Here is a 19,832-nt window from a genome sequence, read left to right as displayed (position 1 = left end):
AAGTTGTGAGTGGCGCTGCTGTCAGGAGCTATGGATGACTGATGAACAGTAATGATCAAGGATCCTAGGAGGCAGACACTCCCACTTTTCTATTAACTAGAAATTACATCTTATAGCATTGCATTTGTCTTTTTTTTTTAATAACCTAAACCACTTGGAAAAAACATTTTTGTCAATTGTCCGACTGAGGATGTTTCTGTAGCTCTTTAGATAGATACATATGCTCAATCTGATTCAGTCTGTATTCACCACAGGGACTAGCAGAGTATCTGGCACTTAAAAATATATGTATTATATATTTCTTTTGATTAACGAATGAATTAGTTGCGTATATAGTAGAAGAGACTAAGCAGGTATAACTTCAAACAGACGCGATGCTTTACTTTTTTGGGGTGGTGGCAGGGGGAGAGGCTTTTTAAGATTTTGCTAGAATTGCACCCTTGCTGCACCCGACGCCCCTCGTTCGACGTCACAATCCGGAGCTAGAACTATCAATCCCAGACTGCCGTGCGAAGGGGCGGGCTCCCCGGGAGCCGCCGAGTGATTGGCTGGGGGAGGCGTTTCCTTCCGGCGGGAAGGGCCCGGGAGGCGGGGACTAGGGGAGGCTTTCGGACGCTATTACCGGGTTGGGCGGGCCGGGCCGGGTCGGGGAGGGGTTTGTGGGCGAGCCCTGGGTCCCCCGCCCGCTGAGGAGATGGATGAGGATGGGCTTCCTCTCATGGGGTCAGGCATAGACCTGACTAAGGTTTGTAAAAGAAGGAGTTGGACTTCGGCGACCTGGGAGGAGGATGGGGAAGGGACGCCGGGTTTCCAGAGAGACACACCTGCCCCCCCCGCCCCCGCCGTGTCTCTTTTTGCTCAACCCTGGCCTGGGCCTGTCTTCCACCTCTCTCGGGAGGGAGAATCCCACAGTCCACATTAAAAAGGGGTCCCTCCCGAGCTGTCTAAGGGGGGCGGGGGTAATTTGCCTCTCCCAGCCTACGCTTCCCGGGTCACAAGTCCCTATCGTCAAGGGTGAAGCGCTGGCGACACGGGCCGGTTCCGATCTCTAACCCTACCTCTTTTATTCGGCCCTGGAGTTTTTCGTGTGTTTCTGTGTGTTGCCTTTACCTGCGAAAGTTCACACCTGTGAATCCAGAGCCCATTCTCAAACTTTGCAGCCTCTGTCACCTTCGGACACCCCACCCCTACAGTTTAGGAAAACAAGTTAATGACTCTTGGCAGTACTTTCAGTAACTCATCTCACACAGCAAAACGCCCCGTTATTATTAATATCCAGGGGATAGCACGGTGTACGTTCCTCCTGTATGGATCATGTTTATTTTTACGTGACACAGGTGCCAGCTATTCAACAGAAAAGAACGGTGGCATTTCTAAACCAGTTTGTGGTGCACACTGTACAGTTCCTCAACCGATTTTCTACAGTTTGTGAGGAGGTAGGTCCTGTGATACTCGTTTAATGAGTAGCCCAGATGTCACCTTGCACTTCTGAAGGTAACAAATGAGTAAAACAAGAATTACAGTCTATGTATTCATGTACCATAACCTCTTGTCAACCAGTTATTATGTTAACATTGCCTTAAATCCTCTTTGATTCTCTTACCATCATTTCTACAGCCCATCTCTGCTGAATTAATTTTCTAGAAGCTTTGTAAACTAGTTCAGGAAGGTTTATTGTGGTTAAAGAAAGCAAAAGGAATTCCAAGATTTCACAGTTAAAGACATTTTTTATTTTGAAATTGGTTATGTTTCTCTTACCCCAAAGATTACATTTTAAGTATACATTGTTTCAGTTTATATCAAAATTATTTTACATTGCTTGATCCAAGAGATGATGGGGAGGTAGCCTAGAAACATAACTGGGGCATTAAATATCATTATGGAAATTAAAAAAAAAAAAACTTTCTGCAAATGACTTGTGAAGTAAGGATTAAGTAACCCCGTTACAGGTGAGGTACAAGGTCCAGGGACTCCTGTCTTATAAAAAGCTAAAAAAGAGAGTGGGGAGGAAAATGGGAAGCATGGGTTGAAATTGGGTTTAAGAAAGGAGAAAGGGGACAAGGAAATAGAACAACAGTCATCTGAAACCAAAAGGTGTTTTCTTTATCAGTCTTCTTTACCACTTGAGGATCATGTTAAACCTTAGGGCTCCATTTTGGTGTCGTGAACTTCCTGAGTGCTGAAGTTACTGTTTGCCATGTGACTGAGTATCCTCCACAATCAAGTCCTTGAATAGAGACTGTTCAGAGAGGGGTGGTTGCTGCCTAAAAAGTGTGGGAGTCAAGATTGTTGTCACTGGGAACATTATTGTGTACTAGGAACAGGATACATATACATACTTGAATACTAAAGAAGACCATTGACTGTGCTCTGTCCATAGACTAGAGAAAAGCCCCACACTGGTATGATAGTGACCACTTAAAGCTAAATACCCTTTCAAGGATGCTTTATACAGAAATTAAAATGATTTCACTCAGAAGTCAAGGCCTGCTACAGGAAATACCCAGAGAATACCCAGAGACTTCCCAGTCCTAGCCAGTCTCCTAGTTTTTTGTACAATGTATGATGTATCTCCATTCCAGATGCACTTTGATTGGCACAATATAGGAATGTTCCCAAGAAGTTAACTAGTGAATACCAATTTTTGTCAGTTTAATTATTGTTAACTTATGCTTGTTAAGCTACTATAAAAGTCCTGTGATTAATTTTTTTTATATGTATACCTTTTATTTCCTTTTTTTGTCTTTTTTTTTTAACATCTTTATTGGAGTATAATTGCTTTACAATGGTGTGTTAGTTTCTGCTTTATAACAAAGTGAATTATACATATACATATGTTTCCATATCTCTTTCCTCTTGCATCTCCCTCCCTGCCACCCTCCCTACCCCACCCCTCTAGGTGGTCACAAAGCACAGAGCTGATCTCCCTGTGCTATGCAGCTGCTTCCCACTAGCTATCTATTTTACGTTTGGTAGTGTATATATGTCCATGCCACTCTCTCACTTTGTCCCAGCTTACCCTTCCCCCTCCCCATGTCCTCAAGTCCATTCTCTAGTAGGTCTGCGTCTTTATTCCCATCTTACCCCTAGGTTCTTCATGACCTTTTTTTTTCTTTTCTTAGATTCCATATATATGTGGTAGCATGCAGTATTTGTTTTTCTCTTTCTGACTTACTTCACTCTGTATGACAGACTCTAGGTCCATCCACCTCACTACAAATAACTCAATTTCATTTCTTTTTATGGCTGAGTAATATTCCATTGTATAGATGTGCCACATCTTCTTTATCCATTCATCTGTTGATGGACACTTAGGTTGCTTCCATATCTTAGCTATTGTAAATAGAGCTGCAATGAACATTTTGGTACATGACTCTTTTTTTTTTTTTTTGCGGTACACGGGCCTCTCACTGTTGTGGCCTCTCCCGTTGCGGAAAACAGGCTCTGGATGTGCAGGCTCAGCGGCCATGGCTCACAGGCCCAGCCACTCCGCGGCATGTGGGATCTTCCCAGACCGGGGCATGAACCCGTGTCCCCTGCATCGGCAGGCGGACTCTCAACCACTGTGCCACCAGGGAAGCCCTGTATGTGACTCTTTTTGAATTATGGTTTTCTCAGGGTATATGCCCAATAGTGGGATTGCTGGGTCGTATGGTAGTTCTATCTTTAGTTTTTTAAGGAACCTCCATACTGTTCTCCATAGTGGCTGTATCAATTTACATTCCCACCAACAGTGCAAGAGTGTTCCCTTTTCTCCACACCCTCTCCAGCATTTATTGTTTCTAGAATTTTTGATGATGGCCTGTGATTAATTTTTTAAAACGAAGCAAATAGGACTTCCCTGGTGGCACAGTGGTTAAGAATCCTCCTGCCAATGCAGGGGACATGGGTTCCATCCCTGGTCCGGGAAAATCCCACATGCTGCGGAGCAGCTAAGCCCATGCTCCACAACTACTGAGCCTGCACTCTAGAGCCCGCGAGCCACAACTACTGAAACCCACGCGCCTAGAGCCCGTGCTCCACAACAAGAGAAGCCACCTCAACGAGAAGCCCGTGCACCGCAACGAAGAGTAGACCCTGCTCGCCGCAACTAGAGAAAGCCGGCGTTCAGCAACGCAGACCCAATGCAGCCAAAAGTGAATAAATAAAATAAATTTATAATAAAATAAAATAAAGCAAATAGCACACCCCCCCAAAAAATAGGGAGAATGGGGGGAAATGAGATAATTCACAATTGAGTCAAACAATATTCAGTTCATTCTGTCTTATAAATAATATGAGGTAAAGCCTTAGCGTATAGTTTTTGTTAGATATATTAATAAAAACTGCATGGAGACAGGAAAACTATTTTAACTTGTATAAGGTTCCAGCTGTTGTTTTTGTTTAGTTATCAAAATAACTTCTGCCTTCTCATTAAGACAAAAGAAGTTGAAATGTGATATGATGATTGATAGAGTAAGGGGCTCAAGTCAATATTTTTTATCTAACAGGCTCAGAGTCTAGGTGCTTGCTTCCCTGAGTTTTATCTTGGACTGCTGCCTCTATAAATGGCATAAAAAATTGACTGACTGAAAAGCAGTAAGCCAAGGATTTAGCCCTTCACTTTGTATACCACGGTAGGGTGGAGAAGTATCTGGAGAGAGACTGTTCCAGGATTGTTAGCAGAGAAGGGCGAATACTCCATCCCCATACTTCTCATCTCCAGTTTAAAAAGTAAGCACCAACAAAACAACCAACAAACACATCTGTGAAAGCAGCTTCATACAGCTGCCCTGAGGTAGGGATAGCCCCGCACCTTTGTAGGGCCTAACAGTTTTCAGTGCCTGGGGAGTGAGTGTTATTTGCTGAAGACTAGATCAAATATAATAATTGTCTTTTGTTTATTGATTGCTTATGCATTATCAAAGCCTCATGATTCACTCTTTCCCTCTTTCTATTCTTCTCTCCACTACCCCCCAAAACGGTTGGCTGTCTTGACTATATCACTATTTCCTATTTCTTCCTTGAACTCTAGAAAAAATTTTGTTGACTAAAAATTCATGAAATTTAAAGGTAGCTTATGCCTTTTTCTCCTTAATGGTTGATAATCTAGGGTTGACTGTAACTCATTTAGAATTCATATTGTAACAGTTTGGATGTTTATGTCAGTTGTAGACTTTTTATCAATACTTGGTGTGATGACAATAACTAATATTTATTGTGTGCTTATTCTGTGTGAGGCATTGTACTAAGTGCTTTACATGTATTTAATCATCACAGACCAGCTCTTTGAGAGAGGTCCAATTATCTCTTTTTTAGAAATACAGAAACTGAGATGTAGAGAGGCTTAAATCATTTGCTTAGTCGTTTATTCATTCACTCACCATGTATTTGAGTGTATAGTATTTATGGCTGCAGTAGCTGCTCTAACTTGCCCAGTCACACAGCTAGAAATTAAAAGAGCTGGGATTCCAACTCTGATCTATTAACTGATAAAAACAAAACTGTCTCAGTCTTCTTTTCTATTGCACCATCTGATCTGAATATGATGCATATTTACATCATTTTCAAGGGAGAGACTGCAGTGTCTTCTTTAAAGCTATTTTAAAATTTAGTTTTTAGATTTGTATTCTCCTCTTTACTGTGCCATGTCTATTTGATATAATGTCTTTTTGATAATGATAAATTCCAAGGATATAATATAGTTATTCAAACACGAAGTGTCGTTTTCTCCCTAGTTAAGATCAATGTAGTTTTCCAAAATGGGTTGTTATTTGTTTATAGCACCTGTTATACCTGTGGGCCTTGTTTAGTTAAAGCCTTAAACAAGAACCAAAACAACTCTTGTTTCCCTTAGTAAAAAATGAACCTCAGTTATTACTTTTTGAACTGGAAGTGAACTGGAGGAAAAAGAAAACCTGGTAGGTTTTGGTTTGTTTTGGGTGGGTTTGGGTTTTTTTTTTTTTTTTTGAGGGGGGGGTTGGTTTGGGGGGTTTCTGTTTGTTTGTTTGTTTTGGTTTTGGTTTTTTCACATAATCTGGTTTGAACCAAACCCAACCAGTAACTTCAGTCACAGCTAAACTCAAATGGGAATTAAATTTGAAACCAATTGCTAGGGCTCTTCATCACTAATACCGGTTTTAAAGTTCTCTGAGAAAGAGAAAAGTGAAGAACATAGCTTTTTAAAAACTTTCTGGATACTGAGCCACTTTGTAACTCTTCTAATGACTAGAACCAAGGTAGGAGAAAAGTTAGAAGACGGAGAAAGGAAAGTAGTTGAATCAGACCCAATTGGCAGAGTTACTTAGGGTCACCTCTTCTTCCCTCACAAGTCTCCAGTAAGCATTTCTATTCTGGCCCTTATCAGCAAAATCTTGTGGAAGTCCACTGGGACTGCAAATTTTAAATGGAGGAAGGTGGAGGATGACACAAGGTCTATGCATAGCACAGGTAAGACTGAGCAGAAGTTTAACCTTACTGTGAATCTTAAAAGTACTCAGTATCAATAAACAGGGCAGTCAGGTGTGTTACTTTGACTCAGACTTGTAACATGCCTAGAATACTGGGGTTTTAGTCATTTTCTAAATATTCTAAAATGTTTCTTTTTTAAAAAATCTTTAAGTACAGGCAAAAAGTGCTGAGAATTTTCATATGACCTAAAAAAAATCTACATACAATTTTTTTTTTTCTTTTTTTTGCGGTACACGGGCCTCTCACTGCTATGGCCTCTCCCATTGCGGAGCACAGGCTCCGGACGCGCAGGCTCAGCGGCCATGGCTCACAGGCCCAGCCGCTCCGCGGCATGTGGGATCTTCCCGGACCGGGGCACGAACCTGTGTCCCCTGCATCGGCAGGTGGACTCTCAACCACTGCACCACCAGGGAAGCCCTACATCCAATTTTTAAGCCCACCATCAGACTTAACCTTCAACCAAATAATGTTTTGCTTAAAACCCTATTTTCTGCTACAACTTTTCCAACTGCTTTTATAACTTTTACAACTGCTGGGTTTAAGTGTCAGATGAAGCTTAGTAAAACCGTGGATTGCTTCTCTCTCTGGTTTCCAGGACATATTCAACCGAAAGTGGTATACCAAGAGATCCATGAATTTAAAATACTGTTTCTCTTTTAAAGAACTGGATATGCAAATTGGATATTTTACAAACCTGAAATACCACAGTGGGTTTTTTTTTGTTTTTTTGTTTGTTTGTTTGTTTTTTGCGGTACGCGGGCTTCCCACTGCCATGGCCTCTCCCGCTGCGGAGCACAGGCTCCGGACACGCAGGCTCAGCGGCCATGGCTCACGGGCCCAGCCGCTCCGCAGCTTGTGGGAACCTCCCGGACCGGGGCACGAACCCGCGTCCCCTGCATCGGCAGGCGGACTCTCAACCACTGTGCCACCGGGGAAGCCCAACGGTGTTTTTTTTTTCCATGTTCAACTGTTAACTCCATATTTCTTCCTTTGTCTTCTTTTTTTCTCGTCAATAAAATGCACTGCCTTAGGAATAGGTGGGTGATGGATGCATCAAGAAGTTTTCAACTTATCTGACAAACTAGGTACCTTGTGTTTTCCCCTCTTGTCCCAAATCAAGGTATTTCAGGTTTGCTTTAAACCCTTATAAAGAGGATGGATGGTTAAATGGATTGGAAAGATTGTTACCTTTCTATTTCTTCTCTGCTGAAACTTTCAGAGGTGGGGACAGTTACTGTTATTGATCATGTTACTTATAATATATCCATAGTCATCTACACTTCAGAGTAGTAGTTCTCAACCAGGGGACATTTGGCAATGTCTAGAGATGTTTTTACTTGTCACAGTTGGGAAGTTTTTGTGGCATTTAGTGGGTAGAGGTCAGAGATTCTGCAAACATCCTGTAGTGTACAGGATAGTCCTTCACAACAAAGAATTATCCAGCCCAAAACATCAATAGAGCCAAGGTTGAGAAACCTACTTTATGGTGGCCTAGGGGTTTAGAAGGAAAATGCAGAAAACATAAACATCTTAGAAATGAGCTTCAGCAGCCCATAAATGAAGCCAGGTGTATTTTGTCAAGTGATAGTGGCTTTCTAAAAAGTACATATTTATGTGTGTTATAGCAATAATTACATGGGAACAGACTCAAAAACATTTATTATGCTGAATAATCTTTGAAAAGCAGAGGTTCTTAAATGTGCCATGGGTCCTTTGGCAGTCTAGTGAAATGAAATTAATGTTTTTAAATGCATAAAATAAAATGTGTAGGATTACAAAAGATACCAATTACATACTTAAAAATTCAAAATCGTGATATAGTAATATATCCTTTATTAAAGCATTAAGTTGTATAACAGGTAGCATATTTAATATTTTAGACTCTCAAAAACCAGCTCTAGAGAAGATAGATAATACCTTTATGGATAATTTAAAAAACATGATTTATCCACAGCAAAGATCTTCCCTAGCCAAGAGGAAAAGCCTTTTGTTGATCTGATTTTCAGAAAATCATTTACATAGTTGTTCTGAATTTGGGGTACATGAACTTGGATGGGGGAAAAAAATCATGTATATATATTTTTTTACCTTTAACTTAAATTTCACATTTTCTTTAAATTTGGTCAACAGAAATCACAGTAGTATTAGGACCTATGACTCTCACCAATAGAAAGCACAGATTTTTTTAAATTAAATTACAGTTGTTTCAGATTTCTTTAGACTTCACAATTACCGTTGTTTCTAGATTAGATATCAAGAATATTCAGATAAATTATAACTAATTAAAATATATTGATGCTTAAATCAGTGTCTTGCTTGAATAAATCATTCATATAATCTTGTTTTATTAAAAAACCAGGTCATTTCATTTTGGTGAGGTTTTGATAATAGTAGATGAAAGTAGGTAAAATGAGTGCCAAAGCAAAAGATTGACATACCAGATGAATTTGCATCCAGAAAAAATTGGAAATTACTGCTGTGGAAAGTATAACTTTTTTTTCCCCAAGCCTCTTTAATCTTCCTTATCAAGAAGTAGTTTTCTGAATAAACATTTTCATCCTTATTCCCTTATTTTCCAAGACTAGTATTTCAATCCTTAGCCTATCTTGTGTGAACATTTGAGTATCCATTTAAAGACAATTTATGATCTAATCCTGAAAAAAATTTTAATACCTATCTTTTTAAATAATTCCAGATAAACAGCATCTATTTTAGGAAATTTGATCAGAAAAATTTGATTCCCAGTATTCAGCACAATAGCATCTTAGTTTTAGTGAGAAGCAGGTTGATCATTTATTAGCTTTGAATAACAAAAATTATATCTATGCAATACTCAGGAATTTTCCATCTTTTTAAAAAAATTAAACTTTATTTTTTAGAGCAATTTTAGGTTCACAGCAAAATTGAGCAGAAAGTATAGAGTTCCCATTTATTCCTTGACTCCCACTCCCAACCCTTGTGCACAACATTCCCCATTATCAGCATGCCCCACCAGCATGGTACATTTATTACACTCAGTTTGTTACAGTCTGCATTGACACATCAACACCCAGAGTCTATGGCATCATGCTTTAACAAGCTGAAACACTTTCAAAAATATTTAGTATCTGGAGTTCGAGTGTTTGAGTTCAGATTATTTTACTTGTATAAAGACTCAGTTTTCTCATCTTTAAAAGAGAAATGCAAATCAGAACTACAGTGAGGTATCACCTCATACTGGTCAGAATGGCCATCGTCAAAAAATCTACAAACAATAAATGCTGGAGAGGGTGTGGAGAAAAGGGAACCCTCCTGCACTGTTGGTGGGAATGTAAATTGATACAGCCACTATGGAGAACAGTATGGAGGTTCCTTAAAAAACAAAATAGAACTACCATACGACCCAGCAATCCCACTACTGGGCATATACCCTGAGAAAACCGTGATTCAAAAAGTCACTTGTACCCCAGTGTTCATCGCAGCTCTATTTACAACAGCCAGGACATGGAAACAACCTAAATGTCCATCAACAGATGAATGGATAAAGGAGATGTGGTACATATATAAAATGGAACATTACTCAGCCATAAAAACGAATGAAACTAGGTTTTTAGAGATGTGGATGGACCTAGAGTCTGTCATACAGAGTGAAGTAAGTCAGAAAGAAAAACAAATATCGTATATTAACACATATATGTGGAATCTAGAAAACTGATACAGATGAACCTATTTACAGGGCAGGAATAGAGATGCAGATGTAGAGAACAGATATGTGGACACGGGTGGGGGAAGGGGAGGGTGGGATGAACTGGAAGATTAGTTTTGACAAAAATACACTACTATGTGTAAAATAGATAGCTAGTGAGAACCTGCTGTGTATCACAGGGACCTCAGCCTGGTGCTCTGTGATGACCTAGACGGGTGGGATGAGGGGGAAGGAGGGGATATATATATATATATATATATATATATACACACATATAGCTGAGTCACTTTATTGTACAGCAGAAACTAACATAACATTGTAAAGAAATTATACTCCAATAAAAATTAATTAATTAATTAAAAAATAAAATTGGCATCATAGGGACTTCCCTGGAGGTCCAGTGGTTAAGACTTTGCCTTCCAATGCAGGGGTGCAGTTTCAATCCTTGGTCGGGGGGCTAAGATCCCTAATGCCTCACAGCCAAAAAACATAAAACAGAAGCAATATTGTAACAAGTTCAATAAAGACTTTAAAAAGTGGTTCACAGGGACTTCCCTGGTGGCGCAGTGGTTAAGAATCTGCCTGCCAATGCAGGGGAAACGGGTTTGAGCCCCGGTCCGGGAATATCCCACATGCCGCTGAGCAACTAAGCCCGTGCGCCACAACTACCAAGGCTGCGCTCTAGAGCCCACAAGCCACAACCACTGAGCCTGCATGCTGCAACTACTGAAGCCCGCGTGCCTAGAGTCCGTGCTCCGTAACAAGAAAAGCCACCACAGTGAGAAGCCTAAGCACCGCTACGAAGAATAGACCCCGCTCAGCAACAAAGACCCAACACAGCCAAAAATGAAATAAATAAATTTATTTTTTTTAAAAATGGTCCACATCAAAAAAAATTGGCATCATAATAGTTTCTACTTCATAGACTTGGTGTGAGATTTCAAATGATACTTGCATATACAGTGTAGCATACTAAGGTAATGCTCAAATGTTTACAGTGATGATTATTGCTTAAAAGTACATATTTATATAAATATATTAAAACAAAAATGAATTTTTATTTCATTTTTTCTTTTTCTGTGTTCACTTATTTTAATCAAAACAATGTATGCATTTTAAAATAAGTTAGAAGTTATCATTCACTTTACAAATTAACTTGCTGTGGGATTTCTGCAGTTACTAAGCTTCTGCAGTGAATTAAATGATTTGTCAAAATTTAATTTCCGTGATTTTCAGGAAAACATGTATAATTTGCAGAGTAATTTATCCATATGATGTTTTATAAGCCTGTGTTTATATTTGTATCAAAGCCTTATGTAAACAAATCCTAGAAATCAAGGTTAAACTTCAGATGCCATTAAAACTAGATTCTAATGTTTTATTTTTAAATTATATCTTTGTAGATATCAAGAATGCTCATCTAAAAAATAAGTGTCCTGTGAAGAAGTACTAACTACTCTATGGTTGCTTTCAGTTTTCTCCCCCTCTAAATATGGGCAAAATGATCATTTCTCGGGGTGTTAAAATTCTGCTTATGAGTTAGTCAAGATCTTGATAATATCCCAGAAAGCAATCAGAATGCTGCACATCTGCCAACTAGTAAACTGGCCAACTGCTTGTAGGCTGTGTCACTAATAATGTTTAGGATGAGGGAGTTTTAAATAAATGTTCTTATGGACATATTTTATGATGTTACTTTTATTTGTGTGGGAGTATATATATGGCTAATTTAATTGTACAGAATAACTAGAGCATGGTAAGTTCTTGGTTCTGGTTTATCTTAGATTTTGATGGTAGGTTGATTCCTTTTGCTTTTTTATTATTCTTTCTTATTTTTTCTCTTTGTTTTAATTCTTTCCGACATTAACTACTCATCTTACAGTTTCATCCTTTTTTACTTTTCAAACTTGAAAAGTTTGTATTTGGGACTAATTGTATATATTTATGTGTTTAAGTAATTTATAAAGGCAGATACTGTTCCATTCTGTTTTGGGCTAATTTTTATTCTTGTGTTCTGTGAAGAATTCCTTCTTTCAACAACAAATAATTATTAGGCTTCTGTTAAGTGTCCAGTACTGTTCTGGCACTAGGGGTATAACAGTGAATAAAAATCTTTGTCCTCAGAGGAGTTTACATTCTGGTCCCAGTGATTGATTATGGCTCTGATAATGAGTTTGATAAGGCTGAAAATGTAACTTTTTCTTTTCTGTGAATACAGCTTTATAAAATAACCATGAAGCATGCTAATGAAGTTAATAGAATACTTGAGTTCCCATTCTTACTCATATAAATAAGAGAGTAGTATGTTAGAAAATCACAAATATTTAAACCATAGTTTTTATTATTTTCAAATCTGCCGTTGGTTATCCTTGTTAACGGTTTATTTTTAATCAGACTTTATTCTTTTTTTTTTTTCCTTTGGACTTCATTCTTTTGTTTCTAATCTTTCTTTTCCAGAAACTGGCAGACCTTTCTCTTCGTATCCAGCAAATTGAAACAACTCTCAATATTTTAGATGCAAAGGTTTGTATTTCTGAATAATTTATAGGATAAACTTTGCTCTACATATACCAGCTTTCTCAGTCACACTTAACTTTAATTGCGTTTAGAGATGAATTCAATTTAGCTCCTGCATCCATGAAGTGGTGCAGTGTTTTCTTTTGTTTAATTTATTATAATTGCAAAGGAAATGATCTTCATTATGAACCACTAACCGAGTCTGTTTAAATGTACACATGGGTCAAGGTTTCTTTCATTATTTGAATCAAAAGCATAATGAGTAACGTGTTAACAAATTGAACTGTTACATAGTTTACTTCATTTGATGGAAAACTCACAATTATCTTAATAGTAATCATTGATAACACAGGAAAAATTATGTAAAACTTTACATGTCTCCAGAGCAAAATTTGGAGAAAATATCACCTATTTTCCATTTGTAAATATATTAAGTGCTAAAGAATACCAATTTTGATGTCAGAAATTACAAAAGATAACTTTTTATCTTATAACAGCAAAAATAGAAGCGTTGTTTGATTTGAAGCTTGCAGGTTTTGTGTCCTTTTCTATATAAAATAATGGAGATGCTAGTATATTTTTGTGACTTTATCCTTTTTTTTCTTTAACATCTTTATTGGAGTATAATTGCTTTACAATGGTGTGTTAGTTTCACAAAGTGAATCAGCTATACATATGTGACTTTGTCCTTTTATCCAAAAGTTTGATCTGAAAAAATACGTATTGAATGTTTATAAGGAAGTGAAATGACTAATATCTTTTAACATAAGGATCAGAATGTCTAGCTTGTACTTTCTGCATCTTCCTGTGGACTTCAGCCACTGTATTTCCCTCAGAACATTTCTTTAGATTGTAATTTAGGATACTTGGCCTTGAACATGTTCAAGATAGTCTCTTAGTAGCCATACCCACTTGAAACTATTTGGGCCGTAGCCACTGTGCTAAATACTGTCATCAGTCAACAGTTCTCAATGAATATTGCTTCTTCAGGTCTTATTACCATTGGTTTTTCATTATTCTTTATAATGAATATGTGTATTATTTTAATGTTTGTGGAATTCTTAAGTTAGAGTTCAAGGTCACAAGTTAAGTTGCCATATGGACAGATTAACCTTAATTTTTTCCATGGCCATAGAGTTAATCCTCAAAGTTAGCCAAACATTTGACAAATGTATATCATTGATATCAGGATGAAATCAGAAAAGAGGGTTTGCATGGATCTTGCAAATCCAACCTGAAATGCTTAACCACTGACAACATGCTCATTTTTTGTGTATGAAAAATAATGCATTTTAGTAACATTCAGTGATGTTACTAAAGAAAAAAAAAGGAATAAGCTATATCATACATTAAAATGTGGCAAGAGTTTTCTCATTTCCCAGATTATTCAAACTTAAATGTGCTACAAAGCACATTTTGAGGGGAGGGGTAACAAAATATGTTTAATAAAAATCTTTTTACAACTTTGTGAGCTAGGTTTTCTTATCCCCACTTTACAGGTAAGAAAATTGAGGCCTAGGACGATTTACACAAGGTCACATATTTTGTGACTTAGACCTAGGCAATCTGACTCCAAATCCCATGCTCTCATTCCTTACACTAGGATTCCTTAGATTTTAAAAATAATTCCTGAGAAAGAATGGTGATATGCTAAAGGTGAGAAATTCTTCAAAAATATTTTGTGAATGCCTTTCACTTTTAAGTAGTTTATGGCATGGAGAATTTCAACCAAAGATGAGATTTTATAAACCTATTTCTATAGGCTTAAAAACTTAAGACAGCTATTTAAAACACACACACACACACACACACACACACACACTTAGAAACTTAGTGTTTAAGAACCTAATATTATCCTCATATACCAACATTAATTTTCTTTTCTCAGTTGTCATCTATCCCAGGGCTAGATGATGTCACATTTGAAGTATCTCCTGTAAGTGTCACTAGGATCACAAATGAAACACATTCTGAAACCACTTCAGAGCAATCACAGGTAAGTATTTAAGTTCCGGGAAACATGAGCAGATATCTTGGTTGAACCAAATAGACCTAATCAGCAGGTTTGAAGAAAGAAGTTAAATAAAAATGTAATACTTTGAATAGTAATATTTTAAACCTTAAGATAGAAAATGAAGTTTGAAATAAAGTTATTAGCTTTTCGTTTGTTATTTTGAAGGGCTTCCTGAAGTTAATATTTTTCTTGCCTATAAAAAAAAGAAAACCTATACAGAACTAGGAAAAATCTTGAATATAATTGTTTTCTTCAAGTTCACTATGGAAGTTTTTTTCTTAGTTCTTATAAGAAATATATCTTTTAAATGTTTTATTATAAAAACTTTCAAACGTGAACAAAAATAGAATAGTACAATGAATACCCAAATGCCCATTACCTGGATTCACCAGTTAAAATTTTGTTGCAAATGCTTCATCTTTTTTTGTCACTTACTGAAGTGAATTCCAGGCATCATGTTATTTCACCCCTGTATAATTCCTTGTGAAAAGTTCTGAAATTTTCTTATGTAACCACAATGCCTTTATCATATACAATATAATTAACAATAATTCCCTGGTAATATCTAACTCCTTGTTGCCTGAAGTCTGCTCCATGGGCCAGCAGCCTCAGAATCACCTGAGGGCCTGTTAGAAATGTGGGATTTCAGGTTCTACCCCACACTTAAGGAATCAGAATCTGCATTTTAACAAGATTCCTATGTGATTTGTAGACTTGAAATTTGAGAGATCCTGATCTAAGAAATACCAGTTGTCTTAAAAAGTGTGTTTTGGGAGTTGATTTGTTTAAATCAACATCCTAATAAGACCCATGCTTTGTGTTCGTTTCTTAATGTCTTAATGTTCATTTATGCTCTGTATAAATTTAAATTTTATATGACTTTTTATTTCAAGAAATAAAAATTCTTTATTGTTTAAGAACAGATAATCTCTAGTGTATCTCAGTGAGGTATTAAAATCCAAAATAAAATAATCACTAAAATGGTGGTCTAACAAGTAGTACCAAACAAGCAGACTTCCTATCTATATGGAATTCTGCATTTGTACCTGGAGGTACTTTTCACAGGATATTTTTTAGATCATGATGGTGTTGACCATGATGATAATAACTAAACATGTAAAGGTTTTTACTGTGTGAGGTGTGCTAAGTGCTTTTTATAAATTAAGTCAATTCTCACAACAGCCCTATGTCTACAGATACGTCAAATGAAGTACACAGAGGTTAAGTAACTTGCTGAAGGTCAAACTGTAAGAGCTGGAGTTTTAACCCAGGCAATCTGGTGTCAAGAATCCTAGCTCTTATATGCTACATTGCACTGTCTCCAGCACCTGTGTTGAACTTGTTAAACATATTGAGTACATGTGGTGCAAGGCCCTGTGGGATGAGCCATATATTTAGAGATACTATGTATTTGGGGATTGAATTAGATGACCATTTACTTAATAATTAGATATTAGAAAATTTAACATCCACTTAATATAACAAATTCCATTATGATGGCCACTGGAATATATATAATATACAAGAGTAAATCCAGATGTTTAGAGGAGTTTAACTTCACAAGGTTTTTTCAGTTAAAGATGGACCATTCTTTCTCTAGAACAAGGCATGTGTAAAAAATATTAAATGTTTCCACTCTACCTAGTGATTATTCTTTGGAGGATACTAACTGTCATATGTTTCTATAAATTTCTAAAATGGTATCTAACTTTTAATATTAATTTTTCCAGGTGTTATTGTGCATGCCATCTATAATATGTATTTTAAAACTTAGGCAGCTGTGTTGGTCTTGCCTATTTAAGGTCTCAAAAAATTGATTATGAGTAATCACAACTGAATTATCTAAAATTCAGAATGACCTGATATTCTGGCAGTTTTATTTAAAAATAGTATATTAATTCATTTGGAGAATTTATGAAGTGTTGTTGGCTTCCTGAGTTTTAAAAATGTCCTAAAATTTTGTCTTGATTGGATTAATAAAATCAGCATGTTCAGCATGTTCTTAATATTGAAATCAACTTTTTAATTTCTTCTCCATTGTTTTTAGTTGGTATATTTTATGTAAAATATTTTGAAATGGACTGAAGTATTGCTTAACACAGAATTTCCATTGACATTACAGTCAACTCACTTATCAGATAAAGGATAATGGTGAACTTTTTTTTTAATCATCCATTCATTACAATCTCCAATCTATTGATATATATGAGTCAAAGACCCAAGGTTTGCATGCTGATTTTTCTGCAACTTTAATTTCATGATTCAGATCTTATCATTACAATAGAACATCCAATTGTGCAGATTGAGATTAATTTGAGAATAAAATGAAGGACAGTTGAGAAATATGAGAGAGGATTTGAGTCATTCAAATAGCAAAGGTGTAAGACCTGATATAATTAAACCTTGTTGAGGTCTTAGTTATTAGGCCAAAGTTAAAGGCTGAGTTTTAAAATCCATTGGTCTTATATGTAATTATCATTTGCTCCATTGTGCTACTCTATGAGTTTATTGTTCCTATTTTTTTAAAAGCATACTTGGGTCTTGTTTGAATTTTTTATTTAATTAAATGTTTTGGACAGTTTGTAATTATGTATTTTACAGATGAATGTGTATATATACATATATATACACACACATACACACACACGTGCGTGCACACTTTTGTACACTTGACACTGTCATATAACAGGAGTAACCTAAAGAATTTTTGGATGTTTTATTTGCTTCAGCATTTAAAAGAGATTTAATTTATATTTGAATTATCTGAGGAAAAACCTTAACATATAATTCATATTCTAAAAACTATGAATACTTAAAGTTTTTTTGATTTATTTACATTTCAGCATAGATAGGTAGACATAAAATTGATTTTATTCAGTTAAGGAACTTACTCTTAATGCTAACATACAGATAGTGAGTCAGAATTCACTAACTAGACTTACTCTAAATGTTTAGGTTGATAGAAAAATCAAGAACTGTATATAGACAGTCATAGCTTTGCACTAAAGTGAAGATAGGGTTCCAATATGGACAAGTTTCAGTTAACATTGTACCACGCAAAGTTGAGAACTGCCTATATGATAAAAACATTTTTGTCCATAAAGACCATTCCCCAGTATTCTTCATTATAAGTAGTAGTTTTTATAATGTTAATAATTTCATCAGTAGCTGAAATATATAAAAACATAATTTTGTCTGAGAAATGGGTTTCTCTTCCACAAGTTCTCCAGGCATTGCCTTTAAAGATGTTAGAATAGCCATATCCACTTAGAACAAGATTATTCAATGAATGAGGAATATAACTGTGTAGACGGTATAGATACCCAGAAAATCAATTTTCTGTCTGCTACAGTTGAACAATTGACAAATCAAATAGCTTTATTAGCTTTATTAAAAGTTGTATTAAAATAATAGGTCCATCAATAATTCATGTTTTTTATCAGCACTTGGGACAAGTAAAGCAGAATTCTAGTTTTTTAATGCCATGAATGTATTTACATCTTTACGGAACAATATAGTGTTGATATTAAGTGTAACTTCCTCTGAAATCATATTTAAGTATTTGTAAATATTTGGAAACATATATCCCATAATTAAATTATTGGTAAATTTAGAAATATGATTTTTTTCTGATATTGATTGCTTTAGAATTATAAAAAGAAACATCCCTTTTAAGTAACATGACGGACCCGTTTTGTGAATTGTCTAAAGTTTTATATGCAATACTCTCTACAGCCGAACAGTTTACAAGACTCTGGACCACAGGAAAGTGAAGTAACACCAGAAAATATCTTAACTGTAGCCAAGGATCCAAGATATGCCAGATATCTCAAAATGGTTCAAGTGGTAAGCTAATTTGGCCTGTCTTCTCTGTCTAGCAGCCTCCTCTGAAATTCTTAACCCTGGAGGTTTCATTGTTATTTTTTCAATCTGAGAAAACTGCTAAACTGAGTGACCAAGTTTTCTACTCTCTTACTTCTTTTTTGTGTTTAATGAATGCCCTGATAAAGAGTAAGCAGAAGTCGAATCTTTCTAATTAAAACTGACCTCACACTTCAAATTAACATAGTTTAGTATAGATTTATGTAAATTTTTTGCTTTACGTAATCTTTGCAAATCTTGGATGTATCAGATAGAGGAATGAAAGTGGACTATTCACTTAGTAAATCGTATGGCTTTAGCTTAATTTCCTGTATGCTAACACAAATGGTTTTTTGTGTATTTTTATTCTGAATTTCACCTGTCAATAGTTTCGTTCATAGAAAAGAGCATAAGTCACTTGGCCACGTAAGGTAATGCTTTTAATATTATGACTTGAGAATGTGTATTTTTTCTAAGAAATCATTACATGGTATGCAAAAAAGTACAACACAATATTTGCTCTTCTATAACAACAGAAGTTCATTTCATTCCTGTAGAAAGTCCTATTACAGTAGTTGAAGGAACTAGCTGTCCATTTTTCAGTTGATCAGAAAATTAATGCTTCTGTAAAATTCTGTTATCAGGCAAAAGAAGGACTGATATTAAAGAACAGTTTTGCTGTTCTTGGCATTATTTATCACCAAAATAATTTAAAAACTAAGACTGTCTGACAACCAGAAAGAATAGATTGGCTTATTTAGAAGCTACATTGGTGACAATGGGGAGAAGAAAGTACATTCACTTTCTCTAGCTGTCAGAAGTAGCTGTGTCACTTTCAAAATTCTTAATTGACAGTCAAAGCTCTGGACTTTAGGCTTTGGGGAAAAAAACAGACTTTGGGTTGAAAATATAAATTTTTTAAACTAATAAAAATAAAATAGAGCTAGTTTGAGTGTGAATCATGATAAATGAATTTTTAAAACTAAAACCCAGGAAAGCTTAAGCTAAGCTTAAAATATGGACTGTTAAAAAATATGTCTTTGACACTTTCAAACAAAAGATGAAAAGTTTCAGAGTAACTCTGAAAGGCTTTTTATTTAGTCTCTTCTTGCCTATATAAAAGGAAATGGGAAAATCTACTTGATATCTATGACTGCCTTGAAATATTTGATAGGAGACCACATCTTAGGATAATTGTTATATTCTTAATACATTGCCTCTGACTTTACAAGAATTTGAAAAATCCTCATTTTTCTTTTCAGTATTAATCCACTGTCCTTTTATTCCACAAATATTAAACACTTA

The 19,832-nt window shown here is 36.0% G+C and overlaps 1 protein-coding gene across 2 annotated transcripts in view; it reads left to right on the top strand.

The window, feature by feature from the left end:
• The first annotated feature begins 590 nt into the window (after positions 1-590).
• WASHC3 (WASH complex subunit 3) overlaps positions 591-19,832 on the top strand; it is a 124,341-nt gene continuing 105,099 nt past the window's right edge. Inside the window, exons 1-5 of one of the 2 annotated variants that reach the window (XM_029204944.1) lie at positions 591-745; positions 1,338-1,436; positions 12,593-12,658; positions 14,541-14,648; positions 18,402-18,512. In XM_029204944.1, coding sequence (XP_029060777.1) covers positions 695-745; positions 1,338-1,436; positions 12,593-12,658; positions 14,541-14,648; positions 18,402-18,512 — 435 coding nt within the window. In that variant the 5' untranslated portion in view covers positions 591-694. The remainder of the gene's footprint in view (positions 746-1,337; positions 1,437-12,592; positions 12,659-14,540; positions 14,649-18,401; positions 18,513-19,832) is intronic. The other variant, XM_029204945.1, reaches the window with a different exon arrangement.

This window comes from Monodon monoceros, unplaced genomic scaffold, assembly GCF_005190385.1.
Source record: "Monodon monoceros isolate NGI ecotype Baffin Bay Population unplaced genomic scaffold, NGI_Narwhal_1 Super_Scaffold_6, whole genome shotgun sequence".
NCBI lineage: Eukaryota > Metazoa > Chordata > Mammalia > Artiodactyla > Monodontidae > Monodon > Monodon monoceros.
This window is presented reverse-complemented; position numbering and strand designations above follow the sequence as displayed.